General features: G+C 41.2%; 1 protein-coding gene across 4 annotated transcripts; it reads left to right on the top strand.

The window, feature by feature from the left end:
* Positions 1 to 1,050: 1,050 nt before the first annotated feature.
* On the top strand, positions 1,051 to 14,294 carry LOC109890950 (transcription factor E3). 4 transcript variants are annotated; one of them, XM_020483131.2, is made up of 9 exons: positions 1,051 to 1,496; positions 3,084 to 3,295; positions 3,459 to 3,683; positions 5,959 to 6,054; positions 8,368 to 8,479; positions 8,702 to 8,752; positions 8,889 to 8,964; positions 9,467 to 9,614; positions 11,938 to 14,294. In XM_020483131.2, exons 2-9 carry the CDS (start codon positions 3,104 to 3,106, stop codon positions 12,382 to 12,384), a joined length of 1,347 nt encoding a protein of 448 aa, XP_020338720.1. In that variant the 5' UTR covers positions 1,051 to 1,496; positions 3,084 to 3,103; the 3' UTR covers positions 12,385 to 14,294. The 4 variants fall into 4 exon arrangements, with proteins under 4 accessions (XP_020338720.1, XP_031680794.1, XP_031680793.1 ...); XM_031824934.1 differs by having other exon boundaries at positions 1,074 to 1,496; positions 3,465 to 3,683; XM_031824933.1 differs by having other exon boundaries at positions 1,075 to 1,461.
* The last annotated feature ends 12,661 nt before the right edge of the window (positions 14,295 to 26,955 follow it).

The raw sequence follows: 26,955 nt of genomic DNA, 5'->3' as shown, positions 1-26,955 counted from the left end.
AATATTGTTCCAGTATTCACTTCCTCCACCAAACTTTTCAGTTGGTACTATGCATTGGGGCAGGTAGAGTCCACACTCCAGTTGATGGTTGCCATTGCGCATGTTGATCTTAGGCTTCTCTGCGGCTGCTCGGCCATGGAAACCCATTTCAATAAACTCCTAACAGGTATTATGTATTGTGTGGCTTACCGCTTCATGGCTGAGCTGTTGTTGCTCCTAGACAGTTCCACTTCACAATAACAGCACTTACAGTTGACTAGAGCAGTTCTAGCAGGGCAGAAATTTCACGAACTGACTTGTTGGAAGGGTGGCATCCTACACTATATTAAACTGATGCATTTGGCAATGTTCAACTGCAATTCACTGGCACTATGAAGAATAGCTTAACCGTAGTTATTGATAACCTTTTATACTTTAGTTGAATTTACAAGGCATTGCTAGATTAGCAGACTACCAAGATATAGCCTATGCGCACGGTTCTGATCCCTCGCCTGCTCCTCGCTATAAAAAACGCCAGTGTGTGTTTGGTCTGTTGTGTGTCGAATAGCTCAGCCTACTTATTGATAACCCCTACTTTACTTTAGTGAACTTGCTCAAGACATTGTAGACCAAGAAATAGCTAAATGCAGCATTGCTATATAGCTTACATCTGTTGATTACTGATGCACAGTTCTGACTGTCTACCTAGCCATCACTAACACATTAGAGGCTGCTGCCTATAGGCATAGACTAAGAATCACTGATCACTTTAAGGAATGGAACACTAGTCACTTTAATAACGTTTACATATCTGGTATTACTCATCTCATATGCACATACTGTATTCTATACTATTCTATGGTATCTTAGTCCGTTCTGCTCTGATATCGCTTGTCCTTATGTGTATATAGTCTTAATTAATTCCTACTTACATTTGTGTGTATTGGGTATATGTAGTGTAATTTGTTAGATATTACTGCATTGTCGGAGCTAGAAGCATAAGCATTTCGCTACACCCGCAATAACATCTGCCAATAACGTGTATGTGATCAATTCTATTTTTATTAGTGTCCGACATCCCAGGCTGTGCCCCTCCCATCTCTCTTTCTTTGCTGTGAAAGATGCGAGAGCTTGTGTTTTCGAAGGAGATTGCGGAAAATAGTTTAGTCTTTGCAAAAATACTGAATCGTAGGAGTCGATTGAAGCTTGACACCGGGAAATGGGAAGAGACGGGCAAGGACTCGATTGTTTTTGAAGCCCCACCACCACTCGTTGCTGGCATTTTCCGCAATTGGCACATTATTAGTTAGATACTGTATCTAGCTCGACAGAATTCGAAATTCCACGCTAAATGCAGACATGACAGGGAACACGAATTCTCCAGTTGTTATTTTGACAAACTAATTGTCAAGTTTGACAACTTCCTGCCCCCCCTCCAAAAAAAACTCCCTGCTAACGTTGGCTAATGCTGCTCACACACAGGTGCCTCATTCTGAATTATTTGAACTGAAGTAAAGGTATGTTTTTGTCTTGTTTATAAAAGTGTTGAAGTGGTAACACTGTTGTATTATAGTGGCCACACTGACCAACTTGTATTGTTTGTTGTCCAACACTTTGGAAGCGTAGCTGTTTTCTCCGTAACGTTAGCAGCTAGCTAACTAGCTAATATGTCCACACATCTTTACGTAAGTCGTCATTATTGTGTAACTTTAGCTAGCTAGCCAGCCAGCCAACGTCGTTATGGTCTAGCTGTCCACTGCCTTTAATAGAAAAGGAGTAAGCAAACTGAAATGTACAGGCTTTAATCTGATTAACAGTTTGGGTGAATTCCATTTAAATTGAGTCAATGCAAGAGCTTTCCAATACAGATCGTTAAATTCTTGAACTGGACTCCACATGTTGGTAAACAGCAGAGGGGAAGCGAGAGGCCCAACTCGTCGGAAAATCAGTCTCCCTCCTGTCGCCAACCAAGGAAGTTGTTTTTGTAAGGAGGTCAATGAGTGTCGAATTTGGTCAACACAAAATAAATGGCTTATTTGCTACGTGAGGTTTATTTGATCGAATAAAAGTGTTGTAATGTTTAAGTTGTTACGAGTGTGCTTATATAAGCAACTTTGAGGAAAAAAACGTTTTTCGCATATTGATGTCATGAGGATAGTAGCATAGTGTCTTCTCTCGCCCTTGAATACAGGCGGTTGACGCCAACAACCCTCATCGAATATATATATTTTTAAAGTATTACAATGAGATGTATCCACCAATTTTAAGAAAGGATATGCGGGAACTAGACAGCCCACGGCGCAGCTGTGTGGACAACGTCTCCCGTTGTTAGGGCGGAGAGACGTGTATCTTGTCAGTATATCCATACTCTTTAAAAAGTTATTGGCATGGCTGTTTTGACCTTTTGCTTCTGGGGCAGTGGTATTCAAAGTCGTGGTCGCGGGGAACTTCAGAGGGGACGTAAAATATATATTTTTTTGTAACAAAATTAAGAGTACAGATTATTTAATGTGACAATATACAAACGTTTTTGAGAAAGATAATTTGAAAAATAAAATGTTATTGAGTAAATGTATTTATTGGTTTCTTTGATGAACATGTAATGAATTGAAGGTTATTTGTTGATGTGTCATTAGATTTGGGGTGGAAAAAATGCTGTCCCCAGAAACTCTGACTGGAAAAAATGGGGTCCCCACTGAACAAGTTTGAATACCATAGCTCTGGGGACATGTATCTGCAGCCAAAAGGGGTTGACGGAAGTAAGGCCCATAGGTTGTCATTGGTCAGGAAGAACTAGAGTAAGATAACTAACCATATAAGACCCTGCACCAATGACTGCATTACCTACACAGAGGGGTAGTTATACCACAAAGCAGGATAAATGAAAGGAGCCCAGCAAGTGAGAATGTTGAACAAAATCCCATTTCAATTTATTCTGCTGGTTCATCTGGGTGTTGGAAATATAATCTTGTTCAGTAGTCTGACTTCCAGAACTTGCTATCTGAGGATGAGGTAGACCTATACAGCCAAGCCATATAAAAGCCAGAGCATATTGTACATGTATATATTCTTCCCTCTCTCTTCCCTCTCCTGTTTGAATGGAGGCATACAACCCAACTGAGCCATGTCATCGCGTGTGCTGCTTCGGCAGCAGCTGATGCGGGAACAAGCCCAGGAACAAGAGAGACGGGAGGCCCAGCAGCAGAACTCTGTGGCGCAGCTCAGGGCAACTGACTCCACCCCTGCCATCTATGTCACTCTGCCCCCAATGGCTGCTCGCCAGCCACCCGCACAGGTGCCCGTGGAGGTGTTGAAGGTGAGACTCCACTTCAAATGGCTTCTTTCCAGGGAACTACACTTGCATGGCATGCCACGCCACATCATGAAATGGTAGCTTATAACCTCCATATTAAATTGGCATGTTACAAGTTGCCTTCTTAGTTGGCTGTTTGACTGACATGTTTTTAAAAATCTGTTAGGTACAGAGCCATCTGGAGAACCCAACCAAGTATCACATCCAGCAGTCTCAGAGGCAGCAGGTGAAGGAGTATCTCTCCACCACCCTTGGCAATAAGGTGGCACCTCAAATCCTAGGTGTATCTCCCTTGCCACTGTCTAGCTCTGCCCCTGAGATGACTCCCACGGCCCTCAGTGCTCCAAACAGCCCAATGGCTTTACTCAATCTGGGATCCAAGAAAGAGGAGGTATGTGGTATGACTGAAGTCCGCATTACACTGCAATACACCACTCACATTGGCTTGATGTCTTAAGTGGGATGGTATCATGCTACTGTTTGTATGGACCTACTGCCTTTTGCGGCAGGGATCAGATTTGTAACTAATTTGAACTCCCACAATTTATAGACGTTTTGTTTAGTCTAAGTAGAATAAAGCTATGCGAAGTCCATGGATAAAGCTCACATTTGAATGGCTTCTCATTGTCTCAGACATATTTTCATTGAAAGTTTGGATTGAAGGCCTAACCTACTGATCACGTAATTACTTTTTTGTTTGTTCTGTAATGCCTCTTGTCATGTTGCCATTGTTGGCTTAGTTGCACAGTCTGCTGTTAAATACTACACTGGCAGCTTAATGATATCTGCACCTCTCTTAGACACATGCCTTTTCTTTTGAAATCGTTCTTCATTAGGGCAAGATAATTACTTACTTTGTGTCATTGTACCTTCCATATATATATATATATACAGTGGGGCAAAAAAGTATTTAGTCAGCCACCAATTGTGCAAGTTCTCCCACTTAAAAAGATGAGCGAGGCCTGTAATTTTCATCATAGGTACACTTCAACTATGACAGACAAAATGAGAAAAAGAAATCCAGAAAATCACATTGTAGGATTTTTTAATTAATTTATTTGCAAATTATGGTGGAAAATAAGTATTTGGTCATCTACAAACAAGCAAGATTTCTGGCTCTCACAGACCTTCTTTAAGAGGCTCCTCTTTCCTCCACTCGTTACCTGTATTAATGGCACCTGTTTGAACTTGTTATCAGTATAAAAGACCACAAACAGTCACACTACAAACTCCACTATGGCCAAGACCAAAGAGCTGTCAAAGGACACCAGAAACAAAATTGTAGACCTGCACCCGGCTGGGAAGACTGAATCTGCAATAGGTAAGCAGCTTGGTTTGAAGAAATCAACTGTGGGAGCAATTATTAGGAAATGGAAGACATACAAGACCACTGATAATCTCCCTCGATCTGGGGCTCCACGCAAGATCTCACCCCTTGGGGTCAAAATGATCACAAGAACGGTGAGCAAAAATCCCAGAACCACACGGGGGGACTTAGTGGATGACCTGCAGAGAGCTGGGACCAAAGTAACAAAGCCTACCATCAGTAACACACTACGCCGCCAGGGACTCAAATCCTGCAGTGCCAGGCGTGTCCCCCTGCTTAAGCCAGTACATGTCCAGGCCCGTCTGAAGTTTGCTAGAGAGCATTTGGATGATCCAGAAGAAGATTGGGAGAATGTCATATGGTCAGATGAAACCAAAATATAACTTTTGGTAAAAACTCAACTCGTCGTGTTTGGAGGACAAAGAATGCTGAGTTGCATCCAAAGAACACCATACCTACTGTGAAGCATGGGGGTGGAAACATCATGCTTTGGGGCTGTTTTTCTGCAAAGGGACCAGGACGACTGATCCGTGTAAAGGAAAGAATGAATGGGGCCAGGTATCGTTAGATTTTGAGTGAAAACCTCCTTCCATCAGCAAGGGCATTGAAGATGAAACGTGGCTGGGTCTTTCAGCATGACAATGATCCCAAACACACCGCCCGGGCAACGAAAGAGTGGCTTCGTAAGAAGCATTTCAAGGTCCTGGAGTGGCCTAGCCAGTCTCCAGATCTCAACCCCATAGAAAATCTTTGGAGGGAGTTGAAAGTCCGTGTTGCCCAGCAACAGCCCCAAAACATCACTGCTCTAGAGGAGATCTGCATGGAGGAATGGGCCAAAATACCAGCAACAGTGTGTGAAAACCTTGTGAAGACTTACAGAAAATGTTTGACCTCTGTCATTGCCAACAAAGGGTATATAACGAAGTATTGAGAGAAACTTTTGTTATTGACCAAATACTTATTTTCCACCATAATTTGCAAATAAATTCATAAAAAAATCCTACAATGTGATTTTCTGGATTTGTTTTCCTCATTTTGGCTGTCATAGTTGAAGTGTACCTATGATGAAAATTACAGGCCTCTCTCATCCTTTTAAGTGGGAGAACTAAATTAAGTGGGAGAACTAAGTGGGAGAACTAAAAACTAAATGCTTTTTTGCCCCACTATGTATGTATGTATGTATGTATGTATGTATGTATGTATGTATGTATGTATGTATATATTTACACATTTCAAGTAAGTAATGTAATACAGTTCAATTCAAGCTGTCCTTTAACTTTCCACATTAACAAAATATATATTTTATTAGCTGTTCTATGATGTCTGTGTGTCTTTCCAGATAGATGGCGTAATTGACGACATCATCAGCCTTGAATCAAGTTTCAATGATGACTTCATGACGTTAATTGACTTGGGTCTACAGCTGCCTAGTACAGTATGTGGAAATGTGTATTTGTCAATTGCAATTGGGCTAATCTGAAAACACAAGTATGGACAAATGTGTGGATCTGTAAAATTAGTGACAATTATGCAGTGAAATTCAATTAACAACTAGCCTATCATTTTAGAAATTATCTTGCTATATCTGTTTTGTCTTGGTTGAATTCAGTGGTGCTGTAGGAGTAAACATACTCTTCTGGCACTTAACTAAGACTCGTCAGGCCAGTGTTGTCTGGGTGGGATAGCAACCAGGGGAAACGGGAGAGGAGGACAAATCATGCAGGGCATGGCAGTATGTGAAGTTGGAATGGTGGACAATTCAGAGGGTGCTCAAAATATGTTTTTAACAGTTGAGTTGTTAGATGTAAAGAGATTGAAGAGATTACTTCCCGCATCAGAAAATTGGGATTTGGGTTTTGCTTCAGGAGCATGAAAAAAAAGAACATTGATGTAAATCAATCGGGTTGTTTGGCAGCACATGGCAGAGTGGCCTTGTTAAAACTTCTTCAGGATTGGTGGGTCCCCTGTAGAACGGTTGAGCTAATGTAGGCTAAAGCAATTAGCATGCGGTTGTAAGCAACAAGAACATTTCCCAGGACATAGACATATCTGATATTGGCAGAAAGCTTAACCTTTTGTTAATCTAACGGCACTGTGCAATTTACAGTAGCTATTACAGTGAAATAATACAATGCTATTGTTTTAGGAGAGTGCACTGTTTTGAACATGAAAAGGTATTAATAAACAAATTAGGCACATTTGGGCAGTCTTGATACAACATTTTAAAGAGAAATGCAATGGTTCCTTGGATCAGTCTAATAGTTTGCACATGCACTGCTGCCATCTAGTGGCCAAAATCTAAATTGCACCTGTGCTGGAATAATACATTCTCTTGCATTTCAATATTTTTTATTTGTATTTTCTTTTACCAGATCTAATGTGTATATTCTCCTACATTCCTTTCATATTTCCACAAACTTCAAAGTGTTTCCTTTCAAATGGTACCTAGAATATGCATATCCTTGCTTCATGGCCAGCGCTACAGGCAGTTAGATTTGGCTATGTCATTTTAGGTGAAAATTTTAAAGGGGGGGGGGGGGGAATAGACATTTAGCAATATTTCTCACATTTATAAGGATTTATAGCCTACCGCAACACATGTCAGATTTGTTTCAAATGCGTTAATGCTTTTGGATAACTTTTCCATAATTGAAGGTTCAACAAGGTATTAGGCTTATAATAAATTGTGATGACTTGCTTGAAATTATATTCCATATAAACCAGCCAACCTGTTGTATGGTAATTTAGTATCCTTGTGTACAATCATTGAAGGTCAAATATAATACAGTACTACAATGTAGCTTATCTTAAAAATGTTCTACTTCTACCAGGATAGATATACAAATTTGAGTTATTGGAAATATAGGATGTTGGATTCCCATAATCAAATTGTATTTGTCACATACACAGTTTACAGCAGGTATAAAATGGGCAGTGAAATGCTTATGTGCTAACTCCCTCAACAAGGCTGTACATTAGTCAATAACAATAATAACAAAGGGTCAAGTCAAAAATGACAAGTAATAAGAGAGATAGTATGCATAGTAATAATGGACTGTATTACACTGCATTTACAAATATAAAGTGGGTAGTGACTTGGATCACACAGTGGAATAAATAGTATATAGGTAGCCTAGCGGTTAAGAGTGTTGGCCCAGTGACCGAAAGGTTGCTGGTTTGGATTTCCAAGCCGACTAAGGGAAAAATCTGTCTGTGCCCTTGAGCAAGGCAGTTACCCACAGCAACTTACAGGAGCAATTATGGTTAAGAGCATCTGCAATTATGGTTAAGAGCATCTGCTAATTGTCTAAAATGTAACAATAGAACGGCAGCTTTGAGTGTGTGCTTGTGGGTGTTTGTGTGGGTAGTCAGTGCAAATAGTTTCTGAGATGCAGGTCTCTGTAGGGAGACCACTAGAGTTAGCTGTTCAGCAGTCTCTGAGCTTGCTCCTGTACTCCCTGTACACGACTGTGTGGCCACGCACGACTCCAACACCATCATAAAGTTTGCAGACGACACAATGGTGGTGGGCCTGATCGCCGACGGCTATGACACAGCCTGTTTTGAAAGTTATGACAGTTAAATGAGTATTCTGATACATGTAGAACAAGAAAACGTACGACAATAGAAAATATATTGAGTTGAATTTTTATGTTTCATTAGTTTCTCCTGGAAGCTTGTCCAGGTTGTCAGTGTTAAACTTTGTTTGCTTTGATGTTAATGCAGTGGTTTCCCTTGCCTCTTACAGCTCCCTGGGAACCTCCTGGATGTATACCATAGTCCTGGAATGGCAGCACCTACCCTCACTGTCAGCAACTCCTGCCCTGCGGATCTGACCAATATTAAAAGGGAATACTCTGGTATGGCCCTGTTCCTTTCCCTGTACTAGGTCCATGATCCTCACTGTCCAGTTCCTCCATATTTTATATAGCTCTGGAGATAAGAATCTTTTTGGGGGGGATTATAAACTTCTTATGTTATGTCCTATGTAACTTTCCATTTTGTTAAATTGTAAATTGTTAGAATGGATTTTTAGATTGCACAGCAGAACCTCTAAAGTATACGTTATGTTCAATATGCAGATACCAAAGCGCTGGTGAAAGAGAGACAGAAGAAGGACAACCATAACCTCAGTGAGTCATACCTTTTTTATTTTTACTCACTTCTGTATTGTTCTTTACCCTCTATGATGCTAGACAGCTCTTGTTCCTCTTGGAGTGGCAGTGAGTTTCATTTCTTAATCTCTTTCCCCATTGTTTCTCTTGACAGTTGAGAGGAGGCGGAGGTTTAACATCAATGACCGCATAACGGAGCTTGGGGCCATAATACCCAAGTCAAGTGACCCGTGAGTTTGTCGTTATTGTTCTCTTATTCAGGACATTTACTTTGGATGACTTGATCAGTGGTGGTATTGATACAAATAAATCTCAATCAGATTTGACATTTTGGGAATGGTGCCCTTATTAAAAATTAAAATAATTATTGATGCAATGCATATCCAACCCGGAAGCCAGCCGCACCAATGTGTCGGAGGAAACACTGTACACCTGGCGACCTGGTCAGCGTGCACTGCGCAGACCAGAGACAAGGATATCCCTGCCGGCCAAAACCCTCCCTAACCCGGACGACGCTGGGCCAATTGTGCGTCGCCCCAAGGACCTCCCAGTCGCGGCCCGCGGCGACAGAGCCTGGGCTCGAACCCAGAGTCTCTGGTGGCACAGCTAGCACTGCGATGCAGTGCCTTAGACCACTGTGCCACCCGGGAGGCCACTGAAAAGCAATATTCAATTTGTATCAGATTTGATATTCCTCTCTAACAACCTTCTCTCTTTTTCTCATGGCTGTAGGGAGATGCGCTGGAATAAGGGCACCATTCTGAAGGCCTCGGTGGACTACATCAGGAAGCTGCAGAAGGAGCAGCAGAGAGCCAAGGAGGTAGAGATGCGTCAGAAGAAGCTGGAACATGCTAACCACAGCTTGATGCTGCGCATCCAGGTCAGTTATTGGACATACAGTGCCTTCAGAAAGTATTCACAACTCTTGACTTTTTCCCTATTTTGTTGTTACAGCCTGAACTTAAAATTGATTACATTTAGATTTTTTTGTCACTGGCCTACACACAATACCCCATAATGTCAAAGTGGAATTATGTTTTTCAAAATTAACAAATTAATTAAAAATGAAAAGCTGAAATGTCTTGAGTCAATAATTATTCAACCCCTTTGTTATGGCAACAAATTTGCTAAACAAATCACATAATAAGTTGCATGGACTCACTCTGTGCAATAATAGTGTTTGACATGATTTCTGAATGACTACCTCATCTCTGTACCCCACACATACAATTATCTGTAAGGTCCCTCAGTCGAGCAATGTATTTCAAACACAAAGACCAGGGAGGTTTTCCAATGCCTCAAGAAGGGCACCTATTGGTGGATGGGTAAAAATAAAAAAGCAGACATTGATTATCCCTTTTAGCATGGTGAAGTTATTAATTACACTTTGGATGGTGTATCAATACACCCAGTCACTACAAAGATACAGATGTCCTTCCTAACTCAGTTGCTGGAGAGGGAGGAAATCGCTCAGGAGTGAAGCCAATGGTGACTTTAAAACCATTACAGAGTTTAATGGCTGTGATAGAACTGAGGATGGATCAACAACGTTGTTCCTCCACAATACTAACCTAATTGACAGAGTGAAAAGAAGAATAAAAATGTACAGAATAAAAATATTCCAAAACAAGCATCCTGTTTGCAATAAGGCTCTAAAATAAATTAACTTTATGTCCTGAATATAAAGCGTTATGTTTGGGGCAAATCCAACACAATAAATCACGTAGAATCATTCTTCATATTTTCAAGCATGGTGGTGGCAGCATCGTGTTATGGGTATGCTTGTCATCGGCAAGGAAGTTTGTTAGAATAAGAAGAAATGGAATAAAGCTAAGCACAGGCAAAATCCTAGAGGAAAACCTGGTTCAGTCTGCTTTCCAACAGACACTGGGAGACATTCACCAAATCTACACGAGTTGCTTACCAAGACAACATTGAATGTTCCTGAGTGGCCTATTTACAGTTTTGACTAAAAGCGGCTTGAAAATCTATGGCATGACTTGAAAATAGCTGTTAAGCAGCAATGATCAACAACCAACTTGACAGAGCTTAAAGAATTTTTAAAAGGATAATTGGCAAATATTGCGCAATCCAGTTGTGCAAAGCTCTTAGACTTACCCAGAAAGACTCACATCTGTAATCACTGCCAAAGGTGATTCTTTAAAAAAATATTTTAATCACACATTTTTCAATCCACACCATACACAAAATGGATCTCTCCTACAGACCGTGAGTCAAGTGGCCTTGGCTTGCCATATAAAGCAGGCAGACAGGCATCAAGCATTCAGTTACTGTTCGATTGATTGTTAGAATGGGCAAAACTAGTGATCTAAGCGACTGAGAGTGGTAACCAAGAATGGTGCGACAAACAAAAAAACATCCAGTCAGCGGCTGTCCTGTGGGAGAAAACATTGTTGATGAGAGAGGTTGGAGAACAATGAATAGGATCGTGCAAGCCAACAGTTGTGCCACAAACAGACAAAATAACGGCGCAGTATAACTGGTGTGCAGAACGCATCTTGGAACGCACAACTCGTTGATCGTTGTCACGGATGGGCTATTGCAGCAGACGACCACACCGGATTACACTCCTATCAGCTAAAAACAACAAGCTGCTCCAGTGGGCATGCGATCACCAACACTGGACAATTGAGGAGTGGAAAACATTGCCTGGTCCGACAGATCACGGTTCCTGTTTCGTCATGCTGATAGTCAGGATTTGGCCTCAACAGTATGAGTCCATGGACCCATCCTGCCTGGGGTCAACTGGACAGGCTTGTGGTGGTGGTGTACTGGTGTGGGGAATGTTTTTCTGGCACACTTCAGGTCCCTTGATACCAATTGAGCAATGATTGAATGTCATGCCCTGAAGGATTCAGGCTGTTCTGGAGGCAAAGGGTCCAACTTGGTACTAGATGGGTGTACCTAATAAACTGGTCACTGAGTTTATATATTTTATTTTCAATATTTTTATTTTTACACATGTAAAAATGTTTCTTCCACTTTGACAGAGTATTTTGTAGATCGTTGGCAAAATAATTGAATTAATTCCAACTTTGTAACAACAAAATATGGAAAAAGTCAAAAGGGGTGTGAATACTTTCTGAAGTTACTATAGTTATCATGAATATAAGGAGAAATAAATCTAGAAATGTTATCATACAATATATTTAGAGATTATTATTTTTTGTTCTTATGTGAAGGAGTTGGAGATACAGGCTCAGCTCCATGGCCTCTCCAGTCCGATGTCCCATGGCCTGAGTTCAGACCCCTCCCTCCTTCAGCAGCAGCACCTTCAGCAGGGAGACCATAAACTGGGGCCCAGCGCTGGAGAGGCCTGCTCCCAAACCTTTCTCAGCCTGGGGGCAGCAGCCATGGCACAGCCTGTCCTTACCTCCTCCCCACCTTCCTCTGACTCCCCTGTGGTTGTGACCATAAGCAGCCCCCTGGACCTGGGCAGTGTAAGCTTCACCGAGCTGGATGACCCCTCCAATGCTGGGCTGTACCTAGACGTGGGGCTGGGGGACATCATCATGGACGAGGGGTACACACTGTCCCCAGAGAGGGTGGACCCACTGTTTTTCGTGTCACCAGGTGCCTCAAAGACCAGCAGTCGTGGGAGCAGCTTCAGTATGGAGGAGGACTTGTAGCAGGGACATACTGGGGTCAAACTGGTAGAGCGAGACCAGTGAGTTGGTTAATGAGAGGTTTGGGGAAAGGAGGAGGAGCACTGGAAAATAAGAGCTAGAACACTGCATATGGCACTGGACTCTGCTTTAAAACAAACAGCCAACGGTTTCACAAAAAATGACTTTGATCTGAATCATGCATTATTCCAAAGTAAATGGCTATCCTTTCCTCCCTTACCAAGTTAATATTGGTCCCTGAATTTAGAACCCCCCCCCTTTTTTTTCAGCACACCATCAATGATAAATGCAATCATTTTCAAATGGAACATAGTAAAATTAGGATATGGACATTTGATTTTTTTAAATATTTTTCTAGCAAGCCTCAACTCAACCAAGATTTCCCTGCACAGACATTAAAGAGGAAATAGTGTGGTGGTTTAGTTAAGTACAGTATATTATTGCTTCATTGTAGAATATATACTTTGTGCACTTTAACTTTTGTGGGAAGGTTCTTGTCTATTTAGTGAAATTGGCATGAACTACATAACGGGTGCTTTATTGAATTTAGGTATTTTTTTAACCGAGTTGAAAATCAGGATTTCTATAGCTTAAAGTACACAAGTGAATGCATTTTACAGATCTCATGTTTGTCTAACAAAAATGTACCAAAGGGATATTTTATTAAATATACAAGGCACATAGTTTGTGATGTAAAAAAAATATTTGATAACCTCTAAAAACCAAAAATATATATTTACATTTCTAAAATATTTGTGAACTTTCAAAACATGTTTGTTGCACCTTTTCCTGTTGTCTATGCATTTTTTAAAAGCTTTTGTCTGTTGAATGGCTATACAGCCGGTATGTAACTGAACTTACAATCAACAAAATAAATATACAAGAAAAGCAAAAGCTGCTGCAGCTAGTCAGACAACGCAGGCCACCTTTCACAGAATGATCATAGATTTAAGTCTTTATACGGGTGCATTATATTGATATATTTTTTATAGTCAATGGAAGTATAGCTTTAACGTTTGGCACTAATCTCTGAAACACTGCGTGCTGTGTGTGTTGCAGAAACGTACTGGGCTATGCAGTATATTTCTTAGATGATCATATGGTAATTTGTGATGATAATATTAATATGATTATGTTGACTAATATTTCTATAGCGATTTTCCAAGGCCTTGTCACATAGACTTGACTTCTAGCTCTAGACATAGTTACCTTTTTCTGAGTCATCTAATCTGAAAATGTGTAACATTCCACATGTTTTTCCAAGAGACTGAAATCCGTGCATGGTTAGTGTGTATTACTCCTCTAGCCCTCAGTCTCAGTCTTTCTTTCATTTGTATTGACAAGCTTTTCAAAGAAAAGTATGTTCATTAGCAGTATATGTTAGGGGTCTGTTTACACGTCTGGAACTCTGTTTTTCTATGTATTGTCAATTGATGCTTCCCAGATGCTGTTGAAACATTTGTGCCTTTCCTCCATGTCAAGGAAGATGGATGCAGAGTCTACTCTCCTAACAGGCTTTTATTTAAAAAAACATAAAAAGAGATGTTTGACACGTGAACTCAAAAAACAATGCAATATGTCTGATTATCTGAATGTTTAAAAAAAAAATGCAGTTTAGTGTTACTTGAACTGCGGCTGTGGTTTGATATGATATCCTCTATTTTGAATCATTTCGAAAAATATATATCGCTGTTCTGATTTTCACTTATGGTTCTGCGTTTACTGGAACAGAAACCTTTAACAGCTTTAAAGGGAATATATTGTTGGCCACTGAATTATATTTGAAAGTGTATTGAATTACTTGCTTTTTCTATACTCAGCAATATTAAGCAATCTTTCACTCTTTACTGTTTTCTGGTATGTTTCATTTTAACCAAAATAAAAATGGAGAAAACCTTCAAATTTCAATTCCATGCTTTGTCTTTGTTGATCATGATATTTCACAATGGACAAAGTAAAGGGTTTTCAGAGTGCAATGTGTCTCAATGGTTGGGCTTAATTGTTCCAAACACCCTTTCCTTGCATACCCACTGCTTTCTCAGATTGGTATTTGATATTTTATTAGGATCCCCATTAGCTATTGCTAAAGCAGCAGCTACTCTTCCTGGGGTCAACACAAAACATTTTATTTTATTTCACCTTTATTTAACCAGGTAGGCTAACTGAGAACAAGTTCTCATTTGTAACTGTGACCTGGCCAAGATAAAGCAAAGCAGTGTGACACAGACAACAACACAGAGTTACACATGGAGTAAACAATAAACAAGCCAATAACACAAACAAGTCAATGACACAGTAGAGAAAAGAAAGTCTATATACCGTGTGTGCAAAAGGCATGAGGAGGTAGGCAATAAATAGGCCATAGGAGTGAATAATTACAATTTCACAGATTTACACTTGGAGTGATAAATGAACAGATTATGATGTGCAAGTAGAGATACTGGTGTGCAAAAGAGCAGAAAAGTAAATAAAATAAAAACAGTATGGGGATGAGGTAGGTAGATTGGATGGGCTATTTACAGATGGACTTTGTACAGCTGCAGTGATCGGTTAGCTGCTCAGATAGTTGATGTTTAAAGTTGGTGAGGGAAATAAAAGTCTCCAAATTCAGCGATTTTTACAATTCGTTCCAGTCACTGGCAGCAGAGAACTGGAAGGAAAGGCGGCCAAATGAGGTGTTGGCTTTGGGGATGATCAGTGAAATATACCTGCTGGAACGTGTGCTACGGGTGGGTGTTATCGTGACCAGTGAACTGAGATAAGGCGGAGCTTTACCTAGCATGGACTTATAGATGACCTGGAGCCAGTGGGTCTGGCAACGAATATGTAGCAAGGGCCAGCCGACTAGAGCATACAGGTCGCAGTGGTGGGTGGTATAAGGTGATTTGGTAACAAAACGGATGGCACTGTGATAGACTGCATCCAGTTTGCTGAGTAGAGTGATGAAAGCTATTTTGTAGATGACATCGCCGAAGTCGAGGATCGGTAGGATAGTCAGTTTTACTAGGGTAAGTTTGGCGGCGTGAGTGAAGGAGACTTTGTTGCGAAATAGAGAGCTGATTCTAAATTTGATTTTGGGTTAGAGATGTTTAATATGAGTCTGGAAGAAGAGTTGACAATCTAGCCAGACACCTAGGTATTTATAGTTGTCCACATATTCTAGGTCGGAACCGTCCAGGGTGGTGATGCTAGTCGGGCGGGTGCGGGCAGCGAACGGTTGAAAAGCATGCATTTGGTTTTACTAGTGTTTAAAAGCAATTGGAGGCCACGGAAGGTGTGTTATATGGCATTGAAGCTTGTTTGGAGGTTAGTTAACACAGTGTCCAAGGAAGGGCCAGAAGTATACAGAATGGTGTCATCTGCGTAGAGGTGGATCAGGGAATCGCCCGCAGAAAGAGCATCATTGATATATACAGAGAAAAGATTCTGCCCAAGAATTGAACCCTGTGGTACCCCCATAGAGACTGCCAGAGGTCCGGACAACATGCCCTCCGATTTGACACACTGAACTCTGTCTGCAAAGTAGTTGGTGAACCAGGCGAGGCAGTCGTCAGAAAAACCAAGGCTATTGAGTCTGCCGATAAGAATACGGTGATTGACAGAGTTGAAAGCCTTGGCCAGGTCGATGAAGATGGCTGCACAGTACTGTCTTATCGATGGCGGTTATGATATCGTTTAGTACCTTGAGCCGTGAGCCGGATTGCACAGCGGAGAAAGTACGGTGGGATTCGGAATGGTCAGTGATTTGGAGTAGCCAGGAGGAAGGCATGGCCAGCCTTGGAGAAATGCTTATTGAAATTTTCGATTATCATGGTTTTATCAGTGTTACCTAGCCTCAGAGCAGTGGGCAGCTGGGAGGAGGTGCTCTTGTTCTCAATGGACTTTACAGTGTCCTGAAACCTTTTGTAGTTATAGCTGCAGGATGTGAATTTCTGCTTGAAAAAGCTAGCCTCTGCTTTTATGACTGACTGCGTGTATTGGTTCCTGACTTCCCTGAACAGTTGCATATCGTGGGGACTATTCGATGCTATGGCAGTCCGCCACAGGATATTTTTTTGTGCTGGTCAAGGGCAGTCAGGTCTGGAGTGAACCAAGGGCTATATCTGTTCTTAGTTCTACATTTTTTGATCGGGGCATGCTTATCTAAGATGGTGAGGAAATTACTTTTAAAGAATGACCAGGCATCCTTGACTGACGGGATGAGGTCAATATCCTTCCAGGATACCCAGGCCAGGTCGATTAGAAAGGCCTGCTTGCAGAAGTGTTTTAGGGAGCATTTGACAGTGATGAGGGGTGGTCGTTTGACTGCGGACCCATAGCGGATACAGGCAATGAGGCAGTGATCGCTGAGATCCTGATTGAAAACAGCGGAGGTATAATTGTAGGGCAAGTTGGTCAGGATAATGTCTATGAGGGTGCCCATGTTTCCGGATTTATTTATTTTATTTTATTTATTTTACCTTTATTTAACCAGGCAAGTCAGTTAAGAACAAATTCTTATTTTCAATGACGGCCTGGGAACAGTGGGTTAACTGCCTGTTCAGGGGCAGAACGACAGATTTGTACCTTGTCAGCTCGGGGGTTTGAACTCACAACCTTCCGGTTACTAGTCCAACGCTCTAACCACTAGGCTACCCTGCCGCCCCATTTAGGGTTGTACCTGGTGGGTTCCTTGATGATTTGTGTGAGATTGTAGGACTGACGGGGTGTGTTAAGCATATCCCAGTTTAGGTCACCTAATTGAACGAACTCTGAAGCTAGATGGGGATGAATTCACAAATGGTGTCCAGGGCACATCTGGGAGCGGAGGGGGGTCGATAGCAGACGGCAACAGTGAGAGACTTATTTCTGGAGAGGTTCATTTTAAAAATTTGAAGTTCAAACTGTTTGGGTATAGACCTGGAAAGTATAACAGAACTTTGCAGGCTCTCTCTGCAGTAGATTGCAACTCCTCCCCCTTTGGCAGTTCTATCTTGACGGAAAATGTTGTAGCTGGGTATGGAAATCTCAGAATTGTTGGTGGCCTACCTAAGCCAGGATTCAGACATGGCAAGGACATCAGTGTTGGCGGAGTGTGCTAAAGCAGTGAGTAAAACAAGCTTAGGGAGGAGGCTTCTGATGTTGACATGCATGAAACCAACGTTTTTTTGATCACAGAAGTCAACAAATGAGGGTGCCTGGGGACACGCGGGGCCTGGGTTTACCTCCACATCACCCGGGGAACAGAGGAGGAGTAGGATGAGGGTACGGCTAAAGGCTATCAAAACTGGTCGCCTAGAGCGTTGGGGACAAAGAATAAAAGGAGACGATTTCTGGGCGTGGTAGAATAGATTCAGGGCATAATGTGCAGACAGGGGTATGGTGGGGTGCGGGTACAGCGGGGGTAAGCCCAGGAACGGAGTGATGATAAGAGAGGTCGTATCTCTGGAGAAGCTGGTTATAATGGGTGAGGTCACCGCATGTTTGGGAGGTGGGACAAAGGAGGTATCAGAGGTATAATGAGCGGAACTAGGGGCTCCATTGTCAACTAAAACAATGATAACTATCCTAAAAAACAGTATACAAGGTATATTGACATACAGCAAGGCATAAAGTAATCACATGTGTTGATTTGGAGAGCTGGCTAAGACAACAACAACAGCTAATCACCTAAAACAACAACAGGTAAAATGGCGATGAATGGCAGAGGGTCGGTTAACTACACACAGAGCCTGAGTTCAAGGCTGAGGCCGGCAGATAAACAAAAAAATGAATAAATAAATATATAAACAGAATGGAGTACCGTGATTAATGGACAGTCCAGTGCGCAATAGAAGGAACAGGGAAACCGCAGAGTAGTAGTTACTACGCTAGCACGCGGGCAACACAGCGTTTAAAGTTAGTAGCCCGGGGCTAGTAGAAGCGTCTGCTCCGACGGAGGCCTGTTGAAGGCACAGCGGATGGAGTATTCGTCGGCATACCTGTCGTGGTGGTGCAGCGGGGCGCCGTTTCGACTAAGGATCCAAGCCAGGTGGCGAAAGAGTTATTGTAGTAATTTAGTTTTCTATCCGGGAGATGCGCCTGGCTCACGGCTAACTGGTGCTAGCTTCGGGGCAGAGGCATTAGCCACTATAGCCACTTGGTAGCAGTGGTGATCCAGTGCCAAGGTCCAGAGCTTATGGCAAAGATCCGGTGGAGTAGTGTGTTCTAGCCGTGTTTGGGTGGAGTCCGGGTGAACAACTGAGTAGGCCGGGAGGTGGGCCTCAGGGATAGCTTCGGTACTGGGTAACTCAGTGGGTGCTAGCTAGCTGTGAAGATCAGGAGAATGGTCTAGGGATTACGGCAGGAATCCGGCATTGTAGTGGAGAGACAGTCCGTTACTGGTAGGCTGGCGAGTATTATCCAGGCAAAAAAAAAAAAAAAGGGCTGGTACCTGTGAAGGTAAAGGCCGCTAGCAGTGGCTAACAAAGACTAAATAGCTTGTACCTAAATTAGCTGGTTAGCTTCTGATGGCTGTGGTTCTTGCTATAAGGTCTAAAACTGACAAATAATAGCGGTTCCGTATCACATTGTTTGAGGCAGGTTACCGGAAGGCATAAATGAACTAAAATGAAGAAGAGACTGAAAATAAAATTGAAATATATACAAAAAAAATATGAAAAAATACAAAAGTACACTAGAGGACGAACAAAACACGTCTACGTGTTCTTGGGTATAAAACATATTGGGTATAAAACATGAGGTAATGCATAACATTAACATACAAGGACAATATATTTGAAAATTTCTACATTGATCAGTCCAAAATGTCTTTTAAATTCTATCATGGAAATGATTGTACAGTTGAAGTCGGAAGTTTACATACACTTAAGTTGGAGTCATTAAACTCGTTTTTCAACCACTCCACAAATTTCATGTTAACAAACTATAGTTTTGGCATGTTGGTTAGGACATCTACTTTGTGCATGACACAAGTAATTTTTCCAACAATTGTTTACAGACCGATTATTTCACTTATAATTCACTGTATCACATTTCCAGTGGGTCAGACGTTTAGATATACTAAGTTGACTGTGCCTTTAAACAGCTTGGACAATTCCAGAAAATGATGTCATGGCTTTAGAAGCTTCTGATAGGCTAATTGACATCATTTGAGTCAATTGGAGGTGTACCTGTGGATGTATTTCAAGGCCTACCTTCAAAGTCAGTGCCTCTTTGCTTAACATAATGGGGAAAGGAAACTGGTATAAAAGTATCTATATACACAGTAAAACGAGTCCTATATCAACATAACCTGAAAGGCCGCTCAGCAAGGAAGAAGCCACTGCTCCAGAACCGCCATAAAAAAAGCCAGACTATGTTTTGCAACTGCACATGAGGACAAAGATCGTACTTTTTGGAGAAATGTCCTCTGGTCTGATGAAACAAAAATAGAACTGTTAGGCCATAATGACCATTGTTATGTTAGGAGGAAAAAGGGGGAGGCTTGCAAGCAGAAGAACACCATCCCAACCGTGAAGCACAGTGGTGGCAGCATCATGTTGTGGGGGTGCTTTGCTGCAGGAGGGACTGTGATGCACTTCACAAAATAGATGGCATCATGAGGTAGGAAAATTATGTGGGTATTAAAGCTTGGTCGCAAATGGGTCATCCAAATGGACAATGACCCCAAGCATACTTCCAAAGTTGTGGCAAAATGGCTTAAGGACAACAAAGTCAAGGTATTGGAGTGGCCATCACAAAGCCCTGACCTCAATCCCATAGATAATTTGTGGGCAGAACTGAAAAAGCGTGTGCGAGCAAGGAGGCCTACAAACCTGACTCAGTTATACCAGCTCTGTCAGGAGGAATGGGCCAAAATTCACCCAACTTATTGTGGGAAGCTTGCGGAAGGCTACCCGAAACATTTGACCCAAGTTAAACAATTTAAAGGCAATGCTACCAAATACTAATTGAGTTAATGTAAACGTCTGACCCACTGGGAATGTGGTGAAAGAAATAAAAGCTGAAATAAATCACTCTCTCTACTATTATTCTGACATTTCACATTCTTAAAATGAAGTGGTGACCCAAGACAGATAATTTTTCTTAGGATTTAATTTCTGGAATTGCGAAATTCTGAGTTTAAATGTATATGGCTATGGTGTATGTAAACTTCCGACTTCAACTGTATATCCTATTTCAACTTTAAGGTTCCTATTTCTTCAGTTTTCCATGTGGGCCAATTGATCAATGAATTCTGAAATGCTATCCAAGGATTGTTCCATATAGGTGTGTTTTTAGGGAGTGATATTGGTTATTGTAGAATCCATTACATTTTCTTACATGATGTTAGTGTTCTTAATTGTGAAGTTGTTAATGTTCTTAGCTTCATCCTTTGAAAACCGACATGTGAAAGATCCTGAGGATGACCTTGTGTCTCTCCATTATGTACCCATTGTTCCTCTTTAGTGCATTTAACCTTCCATATCTGGAAGGTGAAAACCACCCTCAGATTTAAGAACATGTACCATGTTTAAGAACATGAACGTTCCTATTTGTTCTATGAGATTTATTTTCCCATATGAAGTTATAGTAGTCTTATGTCAGAGTATAATTTTTTAAAGCATGTCTTCGGTGGGTTAATTAATTGGTATTACTGAAAATAAATATAAACACTTTTGGAGCCATGCCATTCTAAAGAGGTTCAAAATATACACAAGATTTACCTGAACGATTTATGGGGAGATTGTTCCATTTAGTTAGATCTGTTTTCATGTTGTTGAGTAACGGGATAAAGTTATCTTTATATATTTGTTGTCACTTATCAAGCATTCTAACTATTTATTATTTGTTGTGGTCTACTTAAAGGATTGCTGTTGATCATGAGTTATTTAATTTTTCTTATTGCAAGTATTTCAGTTTTTTTTCCACATAACTTTTATATCCTGAATATAAAATATAAATATATAATATAAATCCTGAGTATTTTGATAATATTTTTTTTTTGTATAATACATTTATTAGCATTTTTTAAATATTTTTTTTTACAATTTAACATTAATTAAAATATGACACAGATAATGCCCCGTTATTCCTTCCACCTACACAAAACACCATGCTACATGGTGGCACATCGTGCAAAACCCTTCCCTCCCCAACACATGAACACCCCCCTACCTCCCCTCTACCGGTATTAGCTTCATTTATTATCAACAGAAAAAGAAACAAAATGACCTTCACATTCCATGCTAGAAAATAAATGATTCAACACAAAAACAAATAATAATAATATATTCATGAAGAAATTAGTAATGAGGCAGCTACGGTGACTTCTCTAGAAACTGCTGAAAGTCCCCCCAGACATCAGTAAATTCAAAGGGTTTATTACGTAAATTGTATGTTATTTTTTCATATGGAATATAGGAAGATAGTTCTTTTAGCCACATCTGCTTGCTTGGCGGAGTGTCCCTCTTCCATATAATAGCTGTGCATTTATTGGCTGCAATGACTGCCAATTTAATGAATCTGGTTTTGCTACAAATATTAACTGGTAGAACAGAATCATCTCCAAGAAGTATAAGGGAAGGATCTAGTAGTGCCGTCATATTAGTGACCTGTGATAAGATCTGAATAATGTCTTTCCAATAACTGCTTAGTTCAGGGCAGGACAAAAACAAATGCATAAGTGTGCCCACTCCTGTTTTACACCTTGGGCAAAATGTTGAATATTTAGAATTGATCTTATACAGTCTCTCTGGTATAAAGTAGACCCTATGTAACATTTTGAATTGCATCAACTTGTGCCTTGTGTTAAATGAAAGACGCTGAGCATCTAAAAAGAGCTTTCCCCATTTCTCATCCTCAAAAATGAGACCACGGTCATCATGCCACTTCATGCAAGCTTTCAGAGGTTCATCATTCCCCAACAGAGCTTGAAGACCAGAGTACATGTAGGAAATGAAACATTTTACCCCTTTCCTTTCCATGATAATGTTTTTAACAAGGGGGTGCATTGAGTTTTCAATATTAGTCAGGTATGTCAGGAGATCGTCAGCAAATAAGTTTAGTTTGTATACATGTTTATCAATACTGATACCCGTTACGTTTGGGTCCTGTCTAACTCTTTCTACAAGAGGTTCAATTGCCAGTGCAAACAGCAGGTGGGAGAGAGGACATCCCCGTCTTTTGCCCCTTTCTGAAGCAATGTAATCAAATAATGTATTATTTGTGTATATTCTTCCTTTCGGATGTTTATATAATATTTTTATGAAATGTATTATTTCAGCTGGAAACTTGAATGCTTCCAAAGTTTTGAATAGAAAAGGCCATAGCAAATGCGCACAATTGGCCCAGCTTCGTCCGTGTTAGGAAAGGGTTTGTCCGGGGGACCTTTACTTGGCTCATCGCGATCTAGCGACTCCTTGTGGCTGGCCGGTTGTCTGCATGTTGACTTCAGTCATCAGTTGAACGGTGTTTCCTCTGACACATTGGTGCAGCTGGCAACTGGGTTAAGTGAGCGTGTGTTAAGAAGCACGGTTTGCAGGTCATGTTTCGGAGGATTCTTCCGAGCCTGTTGGAGAATTTGCAGCAATGAGATAAGATCGTATTCAGGAAATTGGGGATAAAAAGGGGGTCAAAATGAAATTTTAAAAAGTCCTATCAAGACTTTTGCCATTCTGTTGCTTATGAGTTTTGTTACTATTTTATTGTTGCAATTTATTAAATGTATGAGTCTGTAATTTCAAGGGGATTCTCCAGATTTTCCTGGTTTTAATATAACTGAAATAACTGTTAGATACATGGGACATGGAAGCACTGAATTGAGTGATATGCGTTGTCAGTTGAGTAAATAGGGGAGATACAGAATATTAAATAAAAGTATATGGGAAAGCTGACCATCCATGATGCTTTTCTCCACATAATTGTTTTAACAGTGTCTAATATTTATTTTTGAGTGATTTCCGTGTTTAGTGATTAAGATTTTTATCTGCTCCAGGGTTATTGAGTCGAAGAAGGCTGTAAGATCAGTCCAATTCTGGTTTATATAGATTTTCATAGAATATTTTACAGTTTTATTATTTGCCTTGCTATTTCTAAGTAAAGCATTTGTACCCTTATCTTTTAAAATTATAACTGGTTTGGTGTGTATTCGTTTTGTGAGGACTGCGAAAGGATTTGCAAGGTCTATTTGCCATTAAATAGTATGCTTTATTTGAATTTAACCTGTAGTTGTTGGCTCTCTTCAAAAGTAAAAGGCCATATTCCTGCCTAAGTTCAAAAATTGTATTATCATCTTTACCCTGTAAAGATTCTGATGGGCTTTTTCCAAGATAGTGATTTATTTTTCATGTTAAACTCAGATTTAACTTTAGCTGAGTATTATATATTCATTCCTCTAATGTACGCCTTAAAAACATCCCAAATGATGTCAGAGGTCAGCTATTCTCTGTTCTCTATGTCTACAAATTTGTAGCTCTTGCAGGAAAACCGCATCTGCTGACAATCTCTTTAAATGTTAAAGAACCATGCTTTTTTTGCCATCATGAAGCCTGTGCACATTCCATATAATAAGGTGGATTTTATTGACTTGTTTAGAATAGAATCAAAGTTAACATTTACTGTTCCGTCTGTTATGGTAGGACCAGATAAAACATTTTAGCAGACGTCACATGAGGGCGGTGGACATCACATGGATATGGAAGAGTCAGAGTATGAATACATATTGCATACATTACATATATAAAACATGTGAACATGTAGGCTGAGTAAACATTTAACAGAGAACACACAAAAAAACAGAGAGGAGGTACTTCTTTGTTATTTGATGGGCTATGCCTTTTTAGGACTTTAAAGATCCTACTCCTCTAATGTACCAAGAATCTGTGGTTTATGTCATTTTAAATACATTGAAGAAAGACTGCCACTTAAATACAGTGGTCAGTTTGTAACATCTTGTGAATTAAAGTACAGTGGCAGGTGGGGCTCTATTTGGGGAGAGTGGGTCCACCGAGAGACCGAAATGAGTGGAGGCACCACACATACCTCAGGGAAGTGTCTGATGACCTCAAAGCTCCCCAGTCCTGATCCCTCGGATAGAGCCCATCTCGCCAATAACCATCATTTGATCTTAACTATAATGGCAAACAAAGAATAATACTGACTTGACATCCTCTCCTAATTTGGCCAGGGTTTCCTGGGGTAACATGTAATCTCTTAAACCTGAAGGGCTTTTGTTACAATTACCACCCGCTATGGGTTTCATTAGGTAAAAAGAAACATTAAAGAACATTAAATAATCGGCATTGAATCTTGAGCTAGATGTCTGCATGCGACTGATTTATTCATCCAGCTCCCGCCTACACCAGCAGCTTTTCATACAACACCGCTGGCATTCTTTTTTGTTTATTTTGAAGGGAAAAATATACCCCCTTTTTCTCCCCATTTAAAAATATCTTGTCTCATCGCTGCAACTCGCCAACTGGCTCGGGGGAGGTGAAGGTGGAGTCATGCATCCTCCGAAACATGACCTGCTTAACCGCGCTCCCACCAGCTTAACCCGGAAGCCTGCCGTACCAATGTGTCGGAGGAAACACACAACTGGCAACCGGGGTAAGCCCGCAGTCACCCAGCCCGCCACAAGGAGTCGCGAGAGCGTAATGAGCCAAGCAAAGCACCACCGACCAAACCCTCCCCTAACCCGGACGACGCTAGGCCAATTGTGTGCCATCCTATGGGACTCCCGGCCACGGCCGGTTGGAAATAAATCTGGTCTATAGTAACGCCTCTAGCACTGCATGCGATGCAGTGCCTTAGACCGCTGATCCACTCGGTAGGCCACACCAGCTGGCTTTCTGTCCAACTCCCATCTCCTACCTCACCTGGTCCAGAACCCAACCGCAGTCCACCAATGTTATTTTAGGCATATGTGATGACGCAGCTCACTTGCCAGCTATTGGCAAAAAATTGTTTTTTAAATAGCCACAGATTCATTCCAAACCACTCATTGTTGAATTTGCGATTTCAAACTGGTTGTGTAATGTTTATGTCCAATGACTGATGAGCACCGATATGTTCTATTTTTAATTTCTCTTCATATGACAAGGGTTGAACAACATTTGCCAGTAGATTGTCGACGTGGTTCATGACGATGACTGCTTGATAGCTAAGATTTTGAAAGTATGATGTTGACATGATCAGTCCAATCAAAGCTACAGTAGATATAACGTGATGCGACGTCATTTTATCTGTGGCCAATGACCTTGAGCCTTCTTGGATGGGCACTTCCAATGTAACTCTATGGCAGCGCCCAAGGGGCTTGAATACTTGAGCTCTCCCCGTAGATTTTGTGGCGATGTAGTGTCCCCATGACTGATCGAACACTGAGTCACGGCCCAACTAGAGAACATTACCAAGCCCTAAGCTCAGTATTTTCCGCTGGCCTACCTACCCTGAATGACGGGTTGGCATTGCAGTGGTGTCAAACTCATTCCACGGAGGGCCTAGTGTCTGCGGGTTTTTGTTTTTTCCTTTCAATTAAGACCCAGACAACCAGGTGAGGGGAGTTTGTTAGTGTTTAAATACCGGAGAGTTGAGACCAAATCACGGACGCTGGACAGAGTGGATTTCAGTTGTAACAAAAGACAGTTTTATTGAGTCAAAGATATCTTGTCCTGCAGTTTTACGTGCACGGATCTAGTTCATTTAACTCGGTAAGGAGTCAGGTGAAAAAGAGACCTTATACAAAGGTTACATTCATTTTTATACATAGAATAAAGTAGGTGGAGTCTTGTCGTTTTGGTCTTCTGACTGGTCTCAAAAGGTTGTTCTAGCCAGAGCGGGCCCCATTGGTGCACTGCAAAGTCCTTTGCTCTTGGCACCCGACCAGTAGGGGGGGTGAGATGTGTTTATACTAGGAGATGTTGGTGTCAGGGGTTCGTGAGGTAGAGGGGCAGTTTTTATGGCTGGGTGTATGTGTTCATGCGATGGAATGCCTTTGTTTCCTGGGGTCGGGAGACAACAAAGCTGAGGGGATAGTGTTAGGGGGGTAGTTTTATTGCTGGCTGTGTGAGCTAGTTCCTGTTTTAGCAGGGGTACGTAAAATGACTTGAGTCAGGCGGTTTAGCTTAGCGCTGTATAATATATGAGCTATGTGTATGAATATTTATATAACAAGTTCCTTACTAATTAGCGACCTTAATTCGTTAATCAAGAACAAGGGTGGAGCGATAACCTGCAGATGCTCAGCCCTCTGGAATGAGTTTGACACGTGATCTACACCGATTGAAGTGGATTTAACAAGTGACATCAATAAGGGAATATAGCTTTCACCTGGATTCACCTGGTCAGTCTATGTCCCTCAAACGCCACTCTGGACCTCGAAGCCTGTTCCACTGCTTGTTTTCATTGTTCCCAATGAATTATCAGGTAGAACAGAAAACCAGCAGGCTCTAGACCTCTTAGGGTAGAGTTGAATACCCCTGGTCTATGTTGTGGAAAGAGCTGGTTTTCCTAATGTTTTGTACACTCAGTATAGGTTAAATTACCAGACATTCTCATGTGGCCCAATATATTAGGCTATCAGTACTGGGCTATATCGACAAATAAGCTAGACGT

Source organism: Oncorhynchus kisutch, linkage group LG5, assembly GCF_002021735.2.
Source record: "Oncorhynchus kisutch isolate 150728-3 linkage group LG5, Okis_V2, whole genome shotgun sequence".
In the NCBI taxonomy this organism is placed as follows: domain Eukaryota; kingdom Metazoa; phylum Chordata; class Actinopteri; order Salmoniformes; family Salmonidae; genus Oncorhynchus; species Oncorhynchus kisutch.
This window is presented reverse-complemented; position numbering and strand designations above follow the sequence as displayed.

Coding starts and splice junctions, on each gene's coding strand:
- LOC109890950 (XM_020483131.2), top strand. CDS start 3,104: ATGTCATCGCGTGTGCTGCTTCGGCAGCAGCTGATGCGGGAACAAGCC. Junction 3,684..5,958: donor TGGGATCCAAGAAAGAGGAG/GTATGTGGTATG, acceptor GTGTCTTTCCAG/ATAGATGGCGTAATTGACGA. Junction 8,753..8,888: donor GAAGGACAACCATAACCTCA/GTGAGTCATACC, acceptor TTCTCTTGACAG/TTGAGAGGAGGCGGAGGTTT.